Genomic DNA, 23,745 nt, shown 5'->3' on the forward strand with positions numbered 1-23,745 from the left:
AAATAGACTGAGCGTCGTATTTTAAAATTTTAACAGACACTTCATCCGAACCTGCTGAGAATTTAATAAGGAATTCAGGTAATATTTGAGAGACCCCAGAATCCGATATAGGAGTCGGACAAATTGACGGGTACTGAAAATCGTCATTCACAACCATGAAATTTGGTTACCCATAGAACGAAGAAACCTCAAGCCTCTTTTTGCGGAAACCTCAAGCGCTTCTGCTTGAGCTTTTTCCTCAAGAGGATTTCTTAGATATTGACAAAAATAACTTAGAAAATTCATGATTATTTAAAAAATTACCTCACGTTTTAACATTAAAATAAAAACAAAAATCATACATTTATTGTTTGTTACAGAAATTAACGAATCACATTGGAAATTTCCAGAAAAATGATTGATTTTTCGAAATTTCCAAAGTTTTCCGCAACTTTTTCATTTTCTGTCCTCCTGTTCTTTCAAAGATAAACTAGCATGTATCTAACCTGAACTGACTTCTCATAACCTAAGGTCCACAACTACGCGTCCTACTTAGTAGATACATAAGATTCTCAATTATTCGAGAAAATATTGTCTAACTATCTGAGTCGTTCTAGTAGTAGTATTTAAATTAGGAAGACGAAAAATTAAATATTTCCGCAAATTATTGCGGATATATCCATTGAAATTCTAAGACTTGTGATTGTGTGAACTTATGAGACTTTTATGATTTCCATTTTCGCCTTGACCTGATCGCAGATGTGTAACAAGTGCCTCCATCCTAAAGTGATTCCCAGAAGTTGGGAAAAATAGCGAGAATTTCCATCAAGTACTACTAAGTTTTCTGTCTTCCTATCTTCTATAAAAACTTAACTTAACACTATGTGTCAATATATTCTTGTGAACCTTAAAAACACCCTCAAAATTTACATATATAAATAATCATTGCAGGAAGTTTTTTCTCCACTTCATTCTCCATTGTTTAAAACTCTAATGATCTAATTAACATATGTAACTAAACCTCTATAATGCCGTAAATTTGCCAAATGGAATAAAACCAGTTTCTAACTTTGAGTACTAAAATGAAAAAACTTCCAGCCTTTGAAATTGAGCGTTAGTTAGGCAACCAAATATACAACAAGCAGTAAAGTTGAGTTAAACTCCCTCAGGATTAAATCCGGTAATTAACAAGTTTCGTTTAGTTCAAGTTAGTTTAGTCTCATATCTAGAGATATAATAGATTTTAGTTTAAACTTGTTGTTATTCAATATAAGGATGAATGCACATTCCTACCATCAGCAGCTTCGAGTTTTGATTTGCTGTTTTGTCCAGATTTCAGAGCCTTCCCGACCTTATCATGGAAGCATGGTAGTTAGCAGGAAATTAAAATCAAATTCGATGTAAAATAAAATTATAATTATTTTCTAATAAAATAGTGATATTTAGATATTTCTCGTGAACGGTTTTCTTTGATCCGCGTTTTGACTGTATCCAGAAAATATTTTTAGAAAATGTTTAAGATCTTACTTTAAAATAACTTTATATTACAAGTCTCGGCTTTTATGCCAGATTAAATACCTAATCATGTCAAAATGTTTGATCAGACTTTGGACCCAATTACATCATTAAGAGTCTTTAGAGGGTAATTAAGAATCTCTTACCTTTACTGTTGCTTCGAAAGTTTCACCACCCTATAGTATTCAATGTTTGTGAATTATTTGTTTTCTTTGTCCACAATTGAGGATGTTTTGAATAGTTGATTAATGGTACAAAGGTCTAGTTTGTTCCAATTAAAACTTGTAGTTGAACTTTGATTTAAAGAGGAGTTGGGGCGCTTAAGCTATTAAGAAGCATGAAATTTAAGATGAGAAAAATGAAAAATCAAGTTTCATGTTCCAGCATTTAAATTAGATTTCTAAACGGCAAACGACCGGTAAATTGTTTTCTTACAGAGATCATCAACAAACGTTTCATCGTCGAATCACCGTTTCGCGATCGCATTTATCCTAATCAAATAAGAAACATACTTTTATAATAATTTCAGTTTCCAGTAGAAACAACATATCGGGGATAAAATTGTTTGGCATAAAAGGTCAAAGTGTCCCGGATTTGGCCTTTATGAATTTTTTAAGTTAAAAGCCTGGATGTATTGGAAAACAAACTCGAGCTAGTTTTTCCAGTCCAGATAAATCTCTGGAAATGGCAACAGTGTGCGTCGGTGTGGAAAGCGCGTCGCGATGGCCGCCGTCGCCGGTTGTCTTCGCGGTAGTCGAATTTTCCTGCTGGTCGAGTCGAGGCGTGGCCGAATAACATCCAGGAAAAACACGCGCCACTCGACAATGTGTTCCGTGACCAGTACCCATGAACCAAAGATGTAATTCGGTACCTCTCCAGATGAGTTGCAGAAGTGATCTGACCCTCCCATTAGTGCCAATAGCTAGTCTCTTTGGTGATCTGGCTATTCCCAGCGCCAACTTGGTAACTGAAGCAACTTGTGTTTGATGTCTCGGTGTCTTTTAATCGTCTAGCTGTAGGGTCTCATGTCTCATTGGGTTAGTTTCCATCTAATTTCGTACATTTCTAATACAACTCATCTTCATGGTTTATCGTTTGTTGCTAGGTACACTAAGGTCCGCATTTCGCATACATGCATAACCTCAAATATAACGTCATTCTTGTCATCTGGATGGTGAAACTCAGCAATCATACATATGATCGACACTGAAACGCATGATTTTGATTTAGTTTCCTTCTGTGAAATTCTTGTCTTTCCAAAATTATCCTCCAAGGGCTCTTTCGTGTTAGTATTATTTTTCTATAATGCATTTTTTTATGAAGAAATCATATTTCCTTTAATAAAAAAATACTATAATCTGCACTATATCTGAGAAACTAAGGTGACGTGTTCATATTTTTATCGCACTTAGATAATACGTTTTAACCACTTTATTAGGCCGGGGAATTGCCGAGGGGAGATTATGCAATTTTACATAAGGGATTTTGTATTTCTCCCTTTGTATTTCCAGATTAGAGATGCTTGTGTAGTTGTATAGGTGGGGGGCGAACAAAAATGGATCAGAAAGATAAAAGGGGGCGTGGCCCTTTGGGTCGTAGGTCTCAGCACAAGGTGCTGCGAGCTGGGCTCTCAACAAGACATGAAAATATTATACACGATAGAATGTTCCAATAATTTTTGAAATGAAAATTGATAACATTTTTTCCGGCATAAATCACCCAAAAAATGCCATGTGTTACAGTTTTTGGACGATTTAATGTAAATTTTTAAAAATTCAACAGTATAACATAGAAGTGAATACAAAATTTACAAATAGTAATTTGTAACTTTTCAATAAAAAATATCCATAAAAATCAAAAAGTATTTAAATACATATTTTTTAAATGTTCTGATAATTATTATTTATTAGTGAGACGTCGTAAATTGCCAAGCTATGAGACTTAGTAGAGTTTTAAGTCAGTAGGTAACAGAATGTTCTGAAACAAGATGGTTATAGTTAACAGCGAAATTTTCAATCGGAAATAATATTAGTTTGCTTTATATTTTCTTTTTTATTATTCTACCTGTTCTAAAAATCTTTCGCTACCGAAATGTGTACAGTTTTTTTTCTATAACCTTGTTTGGAAATAATGCCTCTCGCACAAGTAGGGATATGATTACGTACTATTATCAGTTAAAACTAACTAAAAATAACATTCACCCTTTACTAACAATTTGAACAACAACACTCGTTAGCGTTTCGGTGGAAAATCTGTCACCACTTTCAGAACCTAGAGAAAATTGATTAGAAAAACGTACATTAACAGAATTAAAATGTATCAAATCTGAATATCTAACATGTGTGAAAAATTCTAAAAATTCCTGTTCTGAAGAATGAGTTTTACCTAAATTAATCTGGTTTGGTTAAAACTTTATTATCTGTGTTGGTAGTTAGTGTTTAGTTTTTTTTATCTGTCCGAGATTGACCTCTTGTTCAAGCATGCATAAGTAACCGAGTATTATCCATGCTTACTGAACAAGTGGCCACACATCAATTTTTATTAAGTAAAATATATGCACTTTCTTCGATTTTACGCTTCTTTAATAACGGTTCCTTAGTAGCGATGCATTTCGTTCCATTTAATCCTGTGCCCGTAATCAAAGACGTGCTGATATAAGATTGACCTATAAAATTCTCTATTTTTAATGTAATTTTAGTGTTATTTAATTTTTTTTTTAAAGTCGAGATGTTTCCAATTCCTGCCAATATAAAATTTCTCACATTCGCTTGAAATTTTATATATCGCAGCACATTTTTAATAATTGTTACAGAAAATGGAACGATACTTGCATCGTTACAAAGAAATTATTATGAAAGAAGCGTAAAATTTAAAAAAGTGGATAAAGTTTACTTAATAATAACCTACATATGTGTGACCTTTTGTTCAGGAAAAGATGATTGCCTAGGCTGTAACAAGAGGTCAATCTTATATATATAAGATTCTCAGTACTAATAAATGCGACCTAAAGTAATCACCAACAGAGATAATAACATTTTAAAGACAACAGGTTAAATTAGATGTAACGACTAAAGACCAATCCCTTCGCTTAAATCAACCTTTTGAAATGATGACATGACTCATGTCAAGAAACTGTCATTCATGTCATGTTTCACGTGTATTATATATTCACAATCCATACACATTAGTTTCGTTATTTTTTAAATTATTTTTAAATTATTTTTTTAGTTAATTTTAAGTGACAATTGTGTGGAATTCGACCACTGATCCAACAACCCCTACATATGTGTAAAGTGTTATTTCCAGACAAAGTAATAGAAAAATGAACAATCCGCCTTAATCGTATAGAACATATGTATGTGCAGGATGTTTCGTGGTCAGGGGCGGATCTACTAGTGTCTTTCCGTGCAAAGCAAATTTATGTGGGCCTGGACCTGCTTATAATGCTCAATGTACAATACGTCAATGGCGTACCATGATGTTTTTAAATAAGATTTCTCCCATTTATTTTATTTTATTTGCTATTTCATTTACTATAAATAAGAGCTAAACTTGCTAAATGATACATGGCTTTTATAGCATTCCCCTTGATACTACACTGATTTTCTGTAGCATAATTCCCAAATTAAGATTAATCAGGTATGAATATTTTTCACACTCGGTAGGGTATTACATTTTTCATAGCATCCGCGAATTTTGATCGCAATATTAAAAATTCATGCCGCTATGAAAAATATAGAGCAGGAAATCTAGACTTTTTTATTATTTTTTTTATAATCTTAACCCCTATTAATATGACTCTCATTTTCTTCATAAGAAATTAATAATTATCAGATTTTAATATGTAAATGACATTGATGTATGTCCTTTTTCAAAGCCTATACGAATTTTTTTAACTCCTCTCGGTACGACCCTGATTTTTTTCTTGTTGCTAATGCTTTCTTGAAAATTGTATTTCTGTACGCCCTTATTTTATTAGCATCAGATGCATGTTTTTCAGATTACAGGAGACCCTTATAGGAAATCCTTTGAAGTACATCCAGCATGACTATGTGTTTAGTGTACTTAAATAGCAAATTTTCATAAAAATTTGCTTAAAATTTGAAAATATTAAAATTTAAATTTTATGTGGAGTTCAAAGCACAGATATATTCAAAAGAGTATTAATTAAATTGCAATGCAATTTTTATTTCCTATTTATTCCAAAGGGTTTGAGTCGTTTCAATTTCAAGCAAAAAATATTATAAACTTTAAAATGGAAATTTCCTGAAAATACAGGGATGTCCTTAAAAACATGTGTAATTCAAACAATAATTAACTATAATGAAATTCAAATTTAAAGCCTAATACTATTAAAGACTTCAAAATGGCCAAATTTTAAGGAGCCGTATAAAATAAGGACGCTGCCAGATTTCTAAAATGGCATGGAATTGAAGCAATTTGAGTTGACGCACTGAATTTTAGAGATATTGCAGATATCTTGGAACGCTATTAGATACTTTAGTTTGGAGTTGAAAACTTCTAAATACCTTAAAATGTTGAAATTTAAATTTGTATAAATTACATCTAGAATAAAATTAAATATTCCAACCGTCTGGGGACGCCACTGGAGAGTGTTGAATTTTAAAAATTATTAGAAATTACAAAATCTTGAAATCGGAGAATCTTGTTAAGATGCAGTAATTTTCCTATTTTTTTCTTCCATTTGATTTGTTGACTAGTTGTTACCTGAAGAAAATTAATTATGATGTATGCGCCGCTGCTTTTACTGGCTTCAAATGCACGTTATTCAAATTACAGGAAACTTTTACACAGCTAAATATATCATTGACGTTTGAATATTCATGCAAACTAGTGGCGCATTTGGTTTCTAGGAGTATTCACAAATTTACGACAATGAGATGATAAACACACAATATCAAACAGAAATTTTGTGCGTATACTACTTTTTAGAATATGCACTATTAACCATTCATAATGTGTTATTCAAAGTTACAGAGTTGTAATCTTTCTGTGGTCAGGGTCCCTTTTACCACTTTGAACTTTTTTATACTCTTTTTTCTCCAATCTTGAAGTCCCTGATCAATGGAGAAAATTGTTTGCCCTCTTGTATTGTTCCCATATCACCGTTCACCGTTTATGATATATTGGCAAAATATCTAGAAAGACACCTAATTTTCCTGTAAGAAGTCCATATGGTATATACGTTACCATTTATGGGAAAAACTGGGTTAATAATTTAATGGAATTAGAGAAACTCCCCTGTAGATATGCGAATATATACATATAACAATTAATAACACTGAAATTAATAAACAATTAATAATTAACAATGAATTGATAATACTGGACATCATATTTGTGGTTTTCTGTAAGTTTCTCAAAGTTTTCCTAGCCGATAAGTAAATAGAAATTAAATAGGCAATTTTATCGAATGTTTAAAATTTGTAGAAAAGGAAAATATTCGCTTTATAATAATCAATCCTGGATCTCTGTGATTTAGGCCACTCTATATGTATCTCAAAAATGGAACTTTCCGGAAAACGGTTTTTCTTGCTTTTACAACCCCGTACGCTTATATTAATAAAATGTATTTCATACTTGCTAGGATTGTGGTCTTAATAAGAGAAAAATTTGTAAAATTTTAAGTCTAAAAAGATGAATATTTTTAGCAAATTGCACGAAAAACAGACGGTCATAATTGAGGTATTTTATGATTTTTCCATGACTAACACATGTCAGTTCCCTATGAAATCGATCAAAGGTTAAACTTATCTCAACTAAACCACGGTATATTTTAACGTTTATAAAACATACATTTTCTGTCGCAAAGACAATAAAACATTTCTCGTGATTCGCCAGCTTAAGTGAACGGAGCCTCATATGGCAACTTCTTTCGTCGACAAAAAATCTTAAAATCTTCAGATAAAGGTACGTGAAGATTCAATCAGAAAAACAAGGATTTTTTTGAGCACGCAAATACTGAATTATTTAAACTGAAAATCAACATTTCAACTTATAGAATTAAGAACATAGTGAAAGCGAAAGTTGCAAGTTTTCTTAATCATGTTTTTAGAACTTGAGAAGGCCTACTAAAACGAGATTTGTGCCATGTCCGGTTTTTGAGTGCCTATATTTATATTACTTTTTTTTACTTGTATCATTGTTTTCAGGACACGAGAACGCATGTGCTCATAGAGCTATTCGACAATGAACGGATCTACGTAGAATCATTAGAAATTATCATTTTGGTAAGTAGCTATTTTGTCACAGAGATAACCGTTTTATGTTCCAACAAGCTGATTTCGAACAATGGAAAAATATAAGGCCCCTCGTTTATACTTATAAAATATGCTGGATCCATAATCTTTGAACTGGTAATCGAAAGTCGAATTATTAAAATCTTTGTAACATCACATCGATTCTGAAAGCTGCTGTGGAAAAATATTTACAAAGCGCGGCAGTTTCAAAAGATTTCCTTTAAATTCGGCGATTTCTTTATTTTATCGCTCTTTAGCCCTTGTTTGCTTTCGGCTTTTTTAATTTTTCACCCTTTCTAAACTTCAACTCCCTGCGGCGTTTGTTTACTTACTTCCACTTTCCCTAAAGGCTTTGAATACTTCTTTATTGGGAAATTCTCTCCATTTAACTTTTCTTTTTAATATCATTCTTTTTAACATAATCGCACTAATTCCGCATACCCAGTGCGTCGCAAACTAAACTTATATGCGTCAATTGAATCGTACAGAGTGGAGAAAGAGACGGAGAAATCTCCCTTAATTAACAGAACTCCCAATTTTGGAAGTTTTTACTGCCTGCAGCCGGGTTTATTGCATTGTTTCTCATTCAAGTTGAAATTTAAATCCTTTCAAATTAAAGAGACAATTAGGACCTTGGGGACATTGTAGCACTGATTTCGAAATATTGTTGGATAAGTATAAGTTATTATATTTTTATTAGGCCCGCTCTAACAAAGGAGTAAACTCCCATTCATCTGCAACAGGCGCAAGAGGCATCTGATGATATTTCCGATGGTCCGGAATTCGATAATCAAATACTTCAATAATACTAAATTTCTTCCTTCAGTTACTGGGCTAGATGATCTATTATGCATGAATATCCTCTACTTAACCAGTCCGAAATGGTTCTGCTTCCTAACAATATTTATCATCGCATTAGATATGTCAATACTTCAGAAACAATCAGAGGTTTCAAATCAAAATCAAAAGCGTGGCAAAATTTGACTCATCATTACTGCATTCCATTGGAAAACCCTTAAAATGTTGTTTTTTATATCTGAGTTCATTAGTGTCCTTTGACTGTGTCGCCACGTCTATTTCACTTTCAGCGTCATTAATATTTAGTTTTCTCACTCGATCATTTTCGTCAAGTAATGCTATTTGAGAGCGCAGTTTTATTGTAAAGTGTGGTACTATACATCATAAAATTCACGAAAGCATTCCACCATACGTGAGGGAGTTTGGTCATTAGATGGGGTATCCGAGTCAGAATTCAGAACATGTGTTTGAAAGAATATCATAGAATTAGAATATATTTTTCGCTTTTCCTGAGAGAACTCTTTGTGTTACCTATTCCATTTGGTCCGGTAAGTGCCCTTGGTACATCTGTGTGGCATTCCTTGTCAGCTCTCCAGGTGTGCCAATCATATATTCCCACCCCCTTTGGGATTATCGAGCCATCGGTAATGGCTCTTTTCATACAAGATTTTAGTCGTGATAGACGGTTCACAGAGGCAGTTTGTCTTTTTCCCCTTCTGAGATTTTCCGGACGAATAATTATGAACAATTTGCATTTAATTTTATGTAAGAAAAATTACTGAATTGTCGATTTATTATCGCACAAACGAAAATAATTTTCTCGATTATGAAGCATGCTAATATTCTCTTGAAATTAAACGAGCCGAGAGAAAATCTTTCATATTTCGAGGAAAAGATTTTCCATGCCGAAAATGAGATTATTTACACAAAATATTGGCGATTTGCTGCTGCGAAACGAAATGATCGAGTTTCATGGTTGTTCACCTTTTACAGGCTCCTTCATTAAAATTAACTGACAGTGGGGTAAATTCTGGCAAATGTCGCTGAAATGAAAATTATCTGGTCCTTAAATCGCACCTATTTAGAAATCATTTGAAATTGTTAAATCTATATTTGTCAAGAAAGTCCTTAGGACGAACCTGGCCGCATAGCTTTCATTACATTCTTCATCACTGTACGTTGAATTGCCTAGATTCGGGTTTTAATTATTTAAAAATTGACCATGTTCGTATACCACTGATAATCACCTTTATGAATTCCTTCATAGCACTTTGAATAGAGGTTTTTAACCAACTGTAAAATTCTAATAAAGATTATTAAATCAGGTAAGTGATATTTGGTATAAGGACAACCTTTTCTCGTTGTGACCTTTGAATACCATTATTTGTTGGAACCACCATTGTAACCGCTACGAACAATGGAACCATTTTCGAAAGAGCTGTAACTGTTACATTCCAAAAGTCCATATCTTAGAAATGAGTTAAAAATCTTATCGTTCAAAATTTACTGTGTTTACAGGGTACTGCAAATCTGTATTTATGTAGGTATGAAAATCTTGAAAACGGTGAGAGATACGAATTTGGTTCAATGTGTGGGCTTTGTCTATATTTGCGCGCGTCTTTAGATCATAGAAAGTTGCCGAGCTTTCAGTATTTCCCCCAGTTACTTCCTTATGAGATATTTTTACATATATTAGTTCCATGCATGTTTCATATGTACCACGTACTGTCCAGTTCAGACTATCACTTACCTCAAATTGGTGACTTGTTGGTCAGAAATTCGGGTTTTTTAGACCTTTATGTCACTTTAAATTAATAAATTTAAATTAGTACTTGTAGTCTTTAATTTTTTATATCGCTTCAGACTGTTAAGTTCTTAATTAGAAATTCGAGCCCATTAGATCACTTTGGGTTCTTGAATATCAGTCATCAATGCAAGTTTTTTTTTAAGTTAATTTAAATTGTTTAATCTTTAGCGACAAATTAATGGTATTTTCTATTGCTTCGCATTTGCAAATTTGAGTTATTCCTCGAAATTCAACTCTTTTATGTCGCTTTAGACTGCTAAATTTTTAGCAAAAGATTCGAGCCTACTACGTCCCTTTAAATTGCTGAATTTCAGTTAAAAATTTAGGACTTTTAACACATTGAGTGCCGTAACCGATTTCGGAGTAGGTTTTAAGTTTGATTCACAAGGCCACAACAGACATCGGTGTCTGCTAATACTTTTCTGGGCGGGTCGCACGGTCTCAAATCGTATCTAAGTATAAAACCTGTTGTGGTGTCTGCCGTGACCTAGTCAAATATATCACTACATCTGGGTTGAGCAAAAAATTATCGAAGCGCTCTATTCTTATAGCGACTGCTGTGGCTCTGTTATTTACGTCATTTGTCTTATTCACATCACAGGGATCATAGAAGACACCTCGGGTTCTCACCCCCACGAACACCCTATAAAGTTGTGTCTACTCTACTGCAAATGTCTGATTCAATCCGTTGTTACTATTTGTAAAATGTAATACGTGTCTGTTCGGGTCTTCCGGTTGAACATTCTACTAGAGACAGACACCGATGCCTGTTAGCTACTTTGCTAGGCGGTCCTTTAATAGACCTCTCAATATTGGGTCTGGCGTTGAATGTGTTAAGTCACTTCGAGTTGTTTATTTTTTAGCTGGAAATCCCGGTATTTTAGGTCGCTACAGATTCATAAATTTCAATTACCAGTTAAAATCTTCTAGGTCAGTTCAATTTGTTAAATTCTTTGTTTGTTAAAGTCCTTGCTTGTCTAGTCTATACCCACCTTTAACAGTTCTTAAGATAATAGCATTTTTATAGTTTTTTTATACTTTCACGATTTGCAACGATGTGAGCCGCGCTGTGCTCTATATAAAAAGACATGATTCTTGATGTTTTCGAAAAGGTATCTTAAATATTTTTCAATTTTTGAACGTTTAAGAATTCATGCCGTTTCATAGATTTTTCTAAACAAAGATATAAGATAATCAGTGTTCTCACACCTTTGGTGAATTACCAACTCCAAAATTGTGAAAAATGTAAAATTTTGCACCATTATCTTAATAATTTTTGAAAGTATATAATAATTTATTCAATAGAAAATGCGTAGAACCTATATTTTGAATATTCCGGGTGTACATTTGGAAAAATAAAGTTTTTGTACCTGGAAGAAAAAATGCAAAATTTGCAACATTGCGTATAACATCATTAAATTTAACTTAATTAGATATCGCCGTGTATGCCTTTTTTGAATTTTTATATAACACTTTTGTAAAGACATTAAGTCATTTGCAGACCTCCGAGCAGCCCTTTGGAACCTAATTCGTATCTTTTACCATTTTGAAAATCCTCATAACACAAGAATTCGTATAGCTATGACCCAACAGTGATCTGATTGGAAACATAAAATTATTCATCTGCGAATTTTAGGTTTTTTTTTTAGGAGAAAACTCGACTACCAAATGTTTATATGATTAACACACAGGGTGTCACAAAAAAACCTTTAAAATAACCTTGTCAAAACTCAGAAACAGGTCAGCAGATTTACTTTCGATGGCATCTTTTGGTGACATTGACGGTTGTTTTGACACATGTCAAAATTGTAATCTGATAAATGTTTTTAATTGGTAATATACATAAGCCCTGTGTCATATCTTCAATGGAAGGCCTTTTATACAGAATAAATATCAGTAATTTTTCCCAATCAGCTCAAAATTGCATCAAAACCAGCTGTAGTGAATATTTTTTGCATAACTTTACGCGTTTTTTCCAGTTCATAAAAATGAACAATAATTATTAACACGAAGAATTCGAAATATTTAATATGTTGCTACGTGTTTTGAACTCAATTCGATTCAGTGAAATTTCACAGGCCGTTTCAATTCTGACGCAACCTATTTTAGTATTTACAAAAATGTACCCTGCCGTCACAACTTCGATGCGCGCCAAGCCAATAGCACCAAAAAGCGAAAATTGAAGTGGGTCATCTGATGTATTTCTAAGTTTTAACAAGAATGCATTATTTAGGGAAATGTAACGTAGGTGTTTCCAAATTTTTGTGAACACCCTGTATATACAGGCGACTATGAGGCACATTAAAAATGTGAAAATAAATTAGCAACCATCATAATAAAAATTGTTTTCCGAGCTTTGATGGTGACTCAACGATTGTAAAATAATAAATCAGCACTAGATTTTTCATTCACATGTTTTTATTTTTAATTTCATTCACATTTTTAGTTTGTTGTGAGACTAAACAAATCGTATATCACCGGTTTGATATAAATTCAAATAAACTTGGAAAATGGATTTTTGCCTTGAAGAAAATATTTTTGAGATGTTTCAATTGTTTCGAAATAAACTCTCTGAAGTTCTGATTTTGGGTGGTGATAATGTGCGTATGTAATTTCAGAACTATTGGGAACCTCTTAAGAAGACTGAAAATTCGTTGATAGAACAGAACTTGGTAGAAGAAATATTTTATCAGGTAAACGTAGCTTATCTAGCCTAGCCCTAGACGTACACTAACACTGGTGCGGCTTTTAGATTCCTTTTTTGTTAAATCATCACAGAAATTTCCTACTGAAACTCAAAGCTCGTCTCGAGGCATGCGAGAGCCGAGCCACCATAGGAGATTTATTCTTAGAAATGGTAAGTCAGCGTACGAAATTTGTTGTTTTAAAAATATGGCACTCGTTTTCACGCTCTCGAAAATTACATTCTAGCTGACTGCCCCAGACGTAATTGAGAATTATGTGATTTATATTAATAGCTGGAAGAGGTCGAGGGATATTATCAAAAATGCTCAGACCACCAAGCCGCAGTTTGCGAAATTTTTAGAGGTACCTGCTTACTAATTAACCCCCTCATGGCTAAAAAGGCACGTTTCGTTTCAGTCCGCATCAAAAAGCAACGCGAGGAAACTAGCATTAGATTCGCTTTTAATCAAGCCGATCCAAAAGTTCCCCAAATACGAACTTCTTTTACAAAGACTGATTAAACATACCCCGAAGGACCATCCCGATTACGAGCTTCTGACTCAGGCGCAAAGGGTCGTTCATGAGCAATTATTACTAATCAATTGTACCGAGAAAGAAGCTCTGGACATTGAGCAATTGAGAGAGCTAGAAAGTCTGATTGAGGGGGTCGTGGATTTAGTCGCCGTGGAAAGACAGCTGATCAGGCATGATCTGGTGGTCATATCCACGGGGGGCGGCCCCAAAAAGGAGAGGGTGCTCTTTCTGTTGTCTGATCTCCTGCTTATTACCGGCATTAAGAGAAGGAGCGGTACCATCACCAAAAAGACCAGTTTAACCATAAGCACCACTAGCATCGATGCCAACAAGTACAAGTTGGTTATGAAAGTGCCCTTGGAGGATGTGGAGATTGTGAAATCCAAGGATGAGAAAGGGAGGAGGATTCAGGAAGAGCTGGACAATTTGCAGGGGGATATTGCTATCTTGAATAAAATAACCGATTTGAGTTTAAATTTGCATTGCAATCACTCAAACTTGGACGACTTAGTTAAAGAAATGATAGGAAATTCGAACAAACAAATCCAGCTACATCAGAACAACGAAGCCCAGCTGTGCGTCGTGGACTTGAGCATCGTAACTCAGTGAGTAATAAATTTTTTTTAGGCGAAATCTAAATAATTAAGCCTCTTAAATACACACGAATTCCCGCAAATTATTCGAAATTTGGAAATTGAAACCACGTCGCAAAATATTTGTTTATGTTTACTGTGGCTCAGTTCAAAGGCGTTTCCAGAAGAATTGTTTTCAATGACTCTTAATTTTCCTAAATGTCGAATTATTTAGAATTAACATGCAAATAACGCGATCTTTGGTAAGGTAGTATTCTTGAAGGCTTTAGCATTGTTTTGTTTCGAGTTATTTCCACGGCCCAGGTATTTTCTTTGACGGCGTAATTAGGCATTGTGAAGAAAGTTGTTAGTTGATTTAGAATTTACTTTTATTCAGATATGTTTATGTAGGTTTATACTTCCGACTTAGTTAACGACGATAATTCTTTCAAGGTGTTTGTTTTCGCGCTTTGAATTTCAGGAAGCTTCTTTTACATATTCATTAGCCTCTCACCGATCTTATTACGGGTGACATTGAAAATTTACAAATTATTCGGAATGTCACTTGAGCTTCTTCTTTAAAGGCCAGAAACAATGACTGATAATCAAATGTTGAATTTAGAATCAAGTTCAATTACAGGCATTTCGAAAATTTTCTTCTTTTATTTTTTTGGAATAGCACCTCACGCACTAATAGGGATTGTTGAAGCGGTGAAATTGCACACTATCCTCAGTTAGAACTAACTGAGAATAGTATTTACCTTTTACTAAGGGCTCCGATGAAGTCCCTTGTTAACGTTTCGATGGCTATCAACGCCTTCAAAACCTAGGAAAAAGAGGAGAAAATCGAAAATAAACGGTAAACTAAAATCTATGAGAGGTGAACATATAAGATGTATGAAACATTCTGAAATTCTTTTGAAAATAGTTTTAACACTGAATTTATCTGCTAATTTCATTTGCTAAAAAAATTCAGATATTCATCCCTCATATATTTGAGCTTACTGTATGTTTTCGTTTTTCTACTATTTTTTCCGAGGTTCTTAAGACTGCAACAACACCAAAATATTAACAAAAATGTTCGTCCAAGCCGTTAGTAGAAAGTAAATATTATTCTTTATAAGTTCAGGTTAGTTCAGATTTGTTTTCACTCAGAGTAGTGTGCAAGTCCATTGCTACTACAATCCTTACTGATGTGTGAGGATTTATTCTCAAAAATAAAATAAACAAAATATTTTTAAAAACTTTAACAGATTTTTTTCCCTTTTTCAAATGTTAGACGAGACTCAAGAATGCTTCTTCTCTATAAAAGCGAAAACAATGACTACGATAATCAAAGGTCTAGATTCTGACTCACATCCAATTACAGTAATTACAATTTTTTTAATACACGTTTTTCCCTTATTTTATTTTAGAAACGGAATTGAAAATGTGTCTCTTGATTTCCCCAAGGCAGAAATCCGGGCATCCTGGGAAGAAACTCTTATAGAATGCCAGGCTAAATTAGGTGGGTAACTTTTAACTAGAATTTTCAAAATTTGAGAATTTCCATCCAGGTGACCGACGTCCAACTCCAGAAATCTACGCAATCCTGCCAATTCGCAAAACTAGGGCTGGATTGGTTCTATCCACGGCAGCTCACACTTTTTCGGATAATGGACGTGATGTCTGGTTGTGCAACAGTGATGGACACGTTGGTCAAGTCTGCATCTTGAATTTGAATGAGAAATATGAACCTGCTATAACATCTTGCAATGGAATTTGCAATTCCAGAATTTTGTGCATTACCGCCGTTCCAGGAGCAGGATTGCAGAGTAGGTAAGTCGATGTGTAACTTCTATTTTGAGGACGGCAATAAAACAACCGAACTTATTTAGTAGAAAAATTTTATTGTCCAACATAAAAGCATATTAGTCTGGAATATGCTTGACGGAAAACAGTAATTAGACTTCTGTTTGTACTGATTTTTCGTCCGCAACTTTTATATTTGTCGTTAAAAATTTTAAATAGATTTCGTGAACTTTGCCTCACTGCTTTATATACAGAAGCGTCTACATTTGTTTTGAATTCACAACCGATTATTCACCATTTGTAAGTTGTTGAACGGTTTTAACTGCAATTGGGGCCATTCCGGCCCGATTCAACAGACCCGGGAAATTTCCAGGATCGGGGTGGTCCCAGGTTACGAGACGGTTCTATAATATTAGGAAAAGCCAATTTTTAGTAATGAAAAAGAAACGTTTACTTGTCAGCTCCTATTTAAATTCTCACTTATCTCGATAGTTACGGAGTTCATGGTAAAAAAAACAGGAATAAATCCCTTGATAATTTGGAAAACCTCCATAATCCTTCAAAAACGACTAAAAAGATCTAGAAATATGTAATAATTTTTTTTATAGGGCCTCATCGTACACATCAATAAAAAGTCGAGACAAGTTGCAATCTCAGAAAGCGATTCAACTCGACAGCAGTTCCTCGAGTGACGAGGACGATCGAAAAGAGGACGAAGAAGTCAAGAGTGATCACAAGGAAGCCGAATCCAGTAGCATCCATAGTGAGGAGGCTGAACGCTGTACTATGTGGATCGGAACTGAGGAAGGCTGCATCTTGATCTACAACTCGAACGATAATATTAGGATCAAGAAGAATAAAGTAAAGCTTCAAGTCGGGTCGTCGGTTTTATCTCTTTTGTAAGTAGCAAATTAACTTTTAAAGAAAGAAAAAAATTGTTACAAAACAATTCCGATATCCGTGAACATGCGAAATTTTGAAAAGTTGAAATTAATGTTTTCAAGGGGGTTCCAAAATAATAATTGAATAACTTGGTAAAGTTTGCAAAAAGGAATTTCCCACTTTCGTGGAAATTAATGTCACCCATTCCGCTTCTGATCAATATGCGTACAAGTAAAGGAACAACAAAGATATGACCTTTCGAGTATCACTGGAATATTTAACAAAGAGCCTTTAAATAGAATCTATTATTTAATATTAATAGCAAATGGCAGCTTACTTAATGACTTAATATAGGTCGATTGCGTTGCTACTTGTAGAGAGTCGTAATCGGGTTATCATTTTCAGGTACATGGAAAATCGGGTCTACGCTTCTCAGGCGAATGGTTACGTGCTTATTTTCGAACGAGATGATAGTAAGTAGTTCCTGCATAGGACATGCTCTGATATGCCATTCAAATCATAAAACGTTATTCTTACTAATCACTAAATTCAAAGCAGTTTCAAGACAATTTTGCACCATGAGCGCATGTGGCTTTTCATGTTTTTATCCCAAGATTATTGAAAATTCGTCTGAACTACCTTGAAATCTAACGAATCTACATGAATTCCTATTAGGTGCAAATTTAGTTTAACCTAAACCTACCCCCATATAAACACAGTTGAATACTTTTACATTATATATGCCCATCTGTGTTAGTTTAGATTCGTAGCAATGCGCAGGTTAATTAATGAAAGGTATATGGACGTATTATTCTTCTACAATACAGGGTGTCTATTCAACAGCCCCTCAGGCTCCCATGAGTTTACTTGTGATTTCATGAAAAATCAATTATGGGGATGTATATGAGGCTAATGAAAGTGAATTCTAAAACTAGTGACGATGCTATGGGGTGTCCCAAAAAAGCGGGGTGTCATAGAGTATAATTTTTTTAATGAGACCATCTGCACTTTTTTCTTTTTTAGAAGGCAGCTGGAATACCTCAAATCCAAAATCAATCCTCGTAGGCAACAGCAGCAGTCCTCTCTCAAAATTGACAGCTTGGAATACAAAAATAGTCTGCGCTTGTGTAAATTCTATAGCCATACTTAACCCCTTTACTTACGAGAGAGAAATCGTGATTACTGTTAACATTGACTTAACCAAAGACCCGGAGAACCACCACATATGCTGTCTGGTGGTTCATGGCAACGCAGTTTGGATGTCAATGCAGAATTCCGCCATTATTAAATGCTTCAATATCGTCACTTATGAGCTCATTTATGAAACCAGCGTCGCTCCTGCCGTGCAGAGGATGTTGTCATGTGAGTATTTGAAGACATGATCGTGCGACTTGATTTAAGAGCTGCTAAACGTGGTTAAAAAGATTAAATCTGTGTTCAATCTTTAATTCTCATTCCCCAATTTTTTTTAACAAAAAAAAACATAATTAAAATGTCTTAATTAAAAGGCTCATTAAAAACAACCAATTAAATATATTTAAATAGAGATGTATAGTGTGGCTCAAGTGAGACTTTAAATGCCAAAACTTCTAGGCTCGAATACGAGGGCAATTTTCAAAATAAGGTCTGCAAAGCGCTAGAGCAGCAGAGACACATTTCGCCTGTCTGTTAACCATTATACCGTGTTCGTTGCTTCTCTCACTTTTAAGCAAATCATCGGTTACTTTGCCCTTTTATTTAGTATTGGCTGGGCAGTCGTTTGCAATGGCGTTCCTGCTTGGCGCCACCGTCAGATGCATAATTCCAACAGTTATTCAGTTTTTAACTGCAAAAGGCGTTAAACCAATCCATCATTCATACATTCATTGCCAATTAACGGAAGTGTATCGAAAATTGTAAATGGATCTCAAAAATATTCGCAAGTAGTGACAGTCTGTCGGCAAAATCATAGCAACTGTGTTTTGGAATCCAAAGGGGGTATTATTGGTCGACTTTATGGATCATGGAACCACAATAAATGCAAAAATGAAACGGGCAATTCAGAACAGAAGTAGAAGAATGTTGAGCAAGGGGTATGCCTTTTCCATGACAACATTCACCCACAGGTCGCCCGTACGACCGCCCCTCTCCTGCAAGAGTTTGGATGAGAAATCATTGCCCGTCCACCCTATAGTCCGGATTTAGCACCCAATGGCTAAAACAAATTTCTAAAAAACAAGAAAACTGTATTTTTGGGATTAACCTCTTAAGTTGTAATATTTTTGTGTATCTACAGAGTTTCTCAATTTACATGACAAAATTTCATGTATTTTAAAGATAGAACGCCATATATGTATTAACAGTTTCGAATTTGCCTAAAAATTCCGATAATGTTTCATATAAGTACTTTTTTTCGATATACAGGGTGGTCCCTAAAGGTGTTTCGGCATTTAAGGAGAAAGGCAACAAATCTAGGAAAATCGAAGGTGAAAAAATTATAACATTAATTCTAAAGAATTTCATATCCATTTAGAGCTTCAATCCTCATCAAATTTTTAGAGTTTTAGAGTCGTAAACTATATATTGCCTATTATTCATGAAAAATGGAAAGTGCCATTGCCAGTTGATAAAAGTACTTCAGTGTAGTCACTTAACTCATCCACTACACGTTGTGGATCATTGAAGAACGAGAAGCTATTACAGATGAATTGAAAACTGGCGAACGACCCTCATTCTTTCTAGTGCTTTGCCTTAGTACCTTTATGGACAGATCCAGAAATCTTTTCTCGAATAGAGGGGCTTAGATTACCGGGGTTGGTCGCTCGAGGAGTGTGCGTGGAAAAATGAAATAGAAATGGTTATTTGAAGCACATCCTACATCTTAAAATTCTTCACATAGTGAAAGAAGAAAATTACATAAGTTTTGTAATTTCTGAGGTACTATGCTCCGTGTAGAGAGCCTGAATTGCAATCAAAGCTCCATAATTTATGCCTTCCGACTAAAAAAACTAAATTTGCTTGAAAAACGAATTGTACTTACATTGTTTGTGTAATCTAAATAAAAAAGTCCAATGCCAGTATAAAAAGTACAACAAGATTGACATATTTAAGTCACCAGTTATTGGTATGTTCTACGCTTCAAATTACTTTTTGATTATGAATGACCTTAGCCCTAGAAAGTATGGTGATTTTTCTACTTAATTATCGATCTTGGAGTGACCACATTGTTATTCTTTTCTTCCTAGGCTACGACCATATAATTCGCCAACACAAAGCTGCCTGTCTTCGAGTAACTTCCCTCCTGAGCTGCAAGGATCTTCTGTGGATTGGAACTTCTGCAGGGGTGGTGTTGACCATGGCCTTACCCCACGTAACCCCTACAACAGGTAAAATTTCGCGGATCCCCACAATCAGTGGGGTGCCCCACGGTAACACCGGACAAGTACGAATTTTGGCCTCCCTCGAGATGCCGTACTTCATGCCGTTGGTGCCTTTGAAAGAAACCCCTTCGAAGAAGAACTCCAAAAACAAATTGTTGACTGACATTCCGCAATCGAAGCCTCCGAAGTTCCTGGTGGTCTCCGGAGGAGAGGGATACGAAGATTTCCGTATTTCGAATTCCACGTCTGAAGGTGCAGGACGAGAGGATTCCACCAATCATGTGCTGCTTTGGACCATTTGATTTAACTATGAAGAGAAAGTAGAATACCCACCCACGGTGTCTCAGGAGATATTGATTTAGCCAAGGCAGAAATCCTTGTAGCTAGATCTATGGAAGAGACTTAAAAAAAGAAGTCTTAGGCTGTCCGGAATTTTCATGAGACATGACAATAATTGATTAATTTACCTTTCGCAGTTGGAAATAGATAGTGGGAACTAAATAATTATTTTTCACATCTGTGTAATACCACATACGCATAATATGTAATTTTTAGCGGTCATACCAAGTATATGTTTCGTTAGTTTTGATAATGCACTGCCTCTGCCGATAAATGTGTCAATGTTAAGAGGAATACTCTGAAAAGGATCATTTCTCTTAATCCTTTAATCAGAGCTAAATCGCAAGTAATAGTCCTCGTTTAAAATTAAGCAGATATATTTTATGAAAACATTTTGACAAAACAACATATCTTCAACAACCTTAAGCTCTGATTTAAACAACATCAACAACAACAACAGGGTAATATGTAAGAGCGGAAAAACTATTTTTGCATACCTCGATCGATATCGTCAGGTACACGTGTACAAATACGCCACTGATCTTGTGGAAAATGACATGTATTTTTATATACAAAGATTAGATTTTATTCGACGAAGCTACAGGCAGAATTATATAAATGCCTCTTCTAGGTTCTAGTAGGTACAAATGGGAATCCCCTTTGCAAAGACCGAAACTTTGCAAAAATGTCTTTGAAAACGTTGTCGTATTTGTGTAACAATTTGGTGGAAATGCCAAAACGAGGGCAATAATGGATGCAGGTAATTGAAAATCCAAAGATGAAGAATTTGCATTTTCACTCTTAGTGTTTGGAAAATGTGGTTGTATAAGGAGCTCGTCGTTGCGTCTTGAAAAACTTTTCTCGAGTCAAGAGTTGTTTATTATGTTAATTACGGATAGGAAGGCATAGTTGTGTTTATGTTAACGTAAAATGTAAACCAACACTAGAAGTCTTAAAAAATGAATCACAATACACGTTTATTTACAGTGGTAATTCTCTAACAATAATTATTTTTAGCAGATACAAGTATTAAGTAGGAGTGATAAAAAATGCATTTGGAAAAATGTGTGATATGTCTATTGTACAGTTGTCATATCGGAATTCAACAAAATAGGTTAGTGTCGCTGTTATTTTTACAATTATTATATCGTTTGTGCATAAATAGCTTCCAATTATTGTTCCTACAATTGTTGATCATTGATAGTTTTGACCAACGCTCTGTAAAATGTCAATTTGTTATACAGGGTGAACGATAATTATAGTGTTATAGAAATTCCTGTATAACCTTAACAGAGTGTCCAGTTGCGTTGCAAGTAATAGACTAAAGTAATTATTGTTCTCTGGAACAAGAACGATTTTGGCAGAAATATACATGTAGTAGGTACTAAGCAATTTCAAAATTGAGCAAAATAATCAAGAGCACACAGTATTTATAAACACTTTTTCTCTCAAAATTTGTTGATTTTGACAAATTGTAGCTTTATAATAGTGATTCAACGATGCTACTGGAAGGCCTATTCTGCGACAGAAGTCAAAAGAAAACCCCACACTCCATCGCATTGTTCTCCATTAAATCGAAAGCTGATTTGATTTTTTCAAAACTTATTCTGTGATAATTAAGCGACAGATTTCACCATTCACTGTCGCGTAACTATTTTTGAGCATGTATTTATAATGTTTGTAGTATATGACACAAAAGCCATTATGCTGAGATGTTGTGTCACAGTTATAGGAAGACCGCTTGTTGCTTAATATTATACATATAGAGCTTATAGGTAATTTCTACGATTACAGGAACTCATAAACTCCTGTGTGTCCCACTTCAAATATTAACGATAATCGCTAATTTGAGTATTGAGTGTGTGTGGTAACGCCATAAGACCTAGACATACATACGTGTTTACGAACAAAATGTGAACAATAAATTGCTTTAATATTTGTGAAAATTTGTATAAGAATTTTCTTAGTAGTAAAGCGGCCTAATTTTCAACGAAGGTGTTGACAAGGTTTGTGTAAAATTAATTTAAAAAATCGTTTTCTGTTTACGACGAATTTTTTGTTTACTAAGGATAGTAAGTACATTTTTTATATATAGTATAATACATTATGGGAAATATTTTCTTTCTAATTTGTAGTCAATACATAAATACATATTTTCGATTTTTTGTAGGATGTAGTAAAATTGACAGGGTTTTCCATAATAGCGCTGTAAATACGAACAGCTTTTTAACATTTTTAGCAATAACGAATTAATTTCAGAAAAAGTTTTTAGTTTACGTCTACGGACTGTTGAGTTAACAGTACCAACGCCTAGAGACCCTTGTGTAAGAGAGTGTATAGTGAATGGAAAATTCAATGTAACATTATTGTAACGTGTAAAACTCAACACAAAATACTGCGTGTACTTATACATATTGTATTTGTTTAAAAAAAGTATTCCGATCTCGTAATTATTATTAGTTTAATTAGAGATGGCGATTCGGGCTAGTTCAATATGCGAATTGTGTAATGTAATCGTTTTAAGTTTCATAAAACCGATTAATTATTGTTTTAATAAATGAATAGTATATAACATAATATAGATATATTTTGTAATGTAAAAGTTATTGTAATATAAAGCATTTTTGTCCAAAATTAGATGTTTTCATTGCCGTCGATAGATTTGTGAGTCAAAAGTCTGAAGGTGTAACTAAAAGAAATATTACCAGTCGGTTCACATAGGCAATTTGAGGTATATTTGACTGTTGACCTATTGGTTCCCTAGATGTGGAAAGTTTCAAAAGTATACAGGGTGTTTAAAAAAAAGGGTTCAGAAATAAAGAGTGTGATTCCTTGGCCCATTCTAAGAAAAAAGTTCCTATTAACATGGGTCCGCAAACGCACCGTTTTCGAAATTCAGGGTTTCAAAAAAATCAAAATCAAAAACAGTTTTAACCTTTTTCCTTACTTAAAGAAAATGTTCTACAAATCCAAATGCCATTTGTACACAGAAATCACATCTTCGCCGAGAAGAAGCCAGACGACATTTTTATCACGACCGTACATAAAATGCATATCGGCCATCTCTGAATTAATATAAAAATGCATTTTTATAGTAAAAAAGAATGAGCACAAACTGGCAGCACAACAGTGAACACTACTAAATAACATTTGCAACATTACATTTACATCAACAAAAAGCATTAACAACAAAAGCAGCAATACCAGTATTCTTATTATTGACA

General features: G+C 34.3%; 1 protein-coding gene across 1 annotated transcript in view; it reads left to right on the forward strand.

Moving 5' to 3' along the window:
• LOC136409742 (rho guanine nucleotide exchange factor 17-like) overlaps positions 1-23,155 on the forward strand; it is a 40,957-nt gene extending 17,802 nt beyond the window's left edge. Inside the window, exons 3-13 of the mRNA XM_066391449.1 lie at positions 7,668-7,745; positions 12,978-13,052; positions 13,112-13,216; positions 13,291-13,407; positions 13,462-14,183; positions 15,566-15,657; positions 15,707-15,968; positions 16,550-16,840; positions 17,229-17,296; positions 17,847-18,185; positions 20,048-23,155. Coding sequence (XP_066247546.1) covers positions 7,668-7,745; positions 12,978-13,052; positions 13,112-13,216; positions 13,291-13,407; positions 13,462-14,183; positions 15,566-15,657; positions 15,707-15,968; positions 16,550-16,840; positions 17,229-17,296; positions 17,847-18,185; positions 20,048-20,484 — 2,586 coding nt within the window. The 3' untranslated portion in view covers positions 20,485-23,155. The remainder of the gene's footprint in view (positions 1-7,667; positions 7,746-12,977; positions 13,053-13,111; positions 13,217-13,290; positions 13,408-13,461; positions 14,184-15,565; positions 15,658-15,706; positions 15,969-16,549; positions 16,841-17,228; positions 17,297-17,846; positions 18,186-20,047) is intronic.
• The last annotated feature ends 590 nt before the right edge of the window (positions 23,156-23,745 follow it).

This window comes from Euwallacea similis, chromosome 6 (genome assembly GCF_039881205.1).
Source record: "Euwallacea similis isolate ESF13 chromosome 6, ESF131.1, whole genome shotgun sequence".
Lineage (NCBI taxonomy): Eukaryota > Metazoa > Arthropoda > Insecta > Coleoptera > Curculionidae > Euwallacea > Euwallacea similis.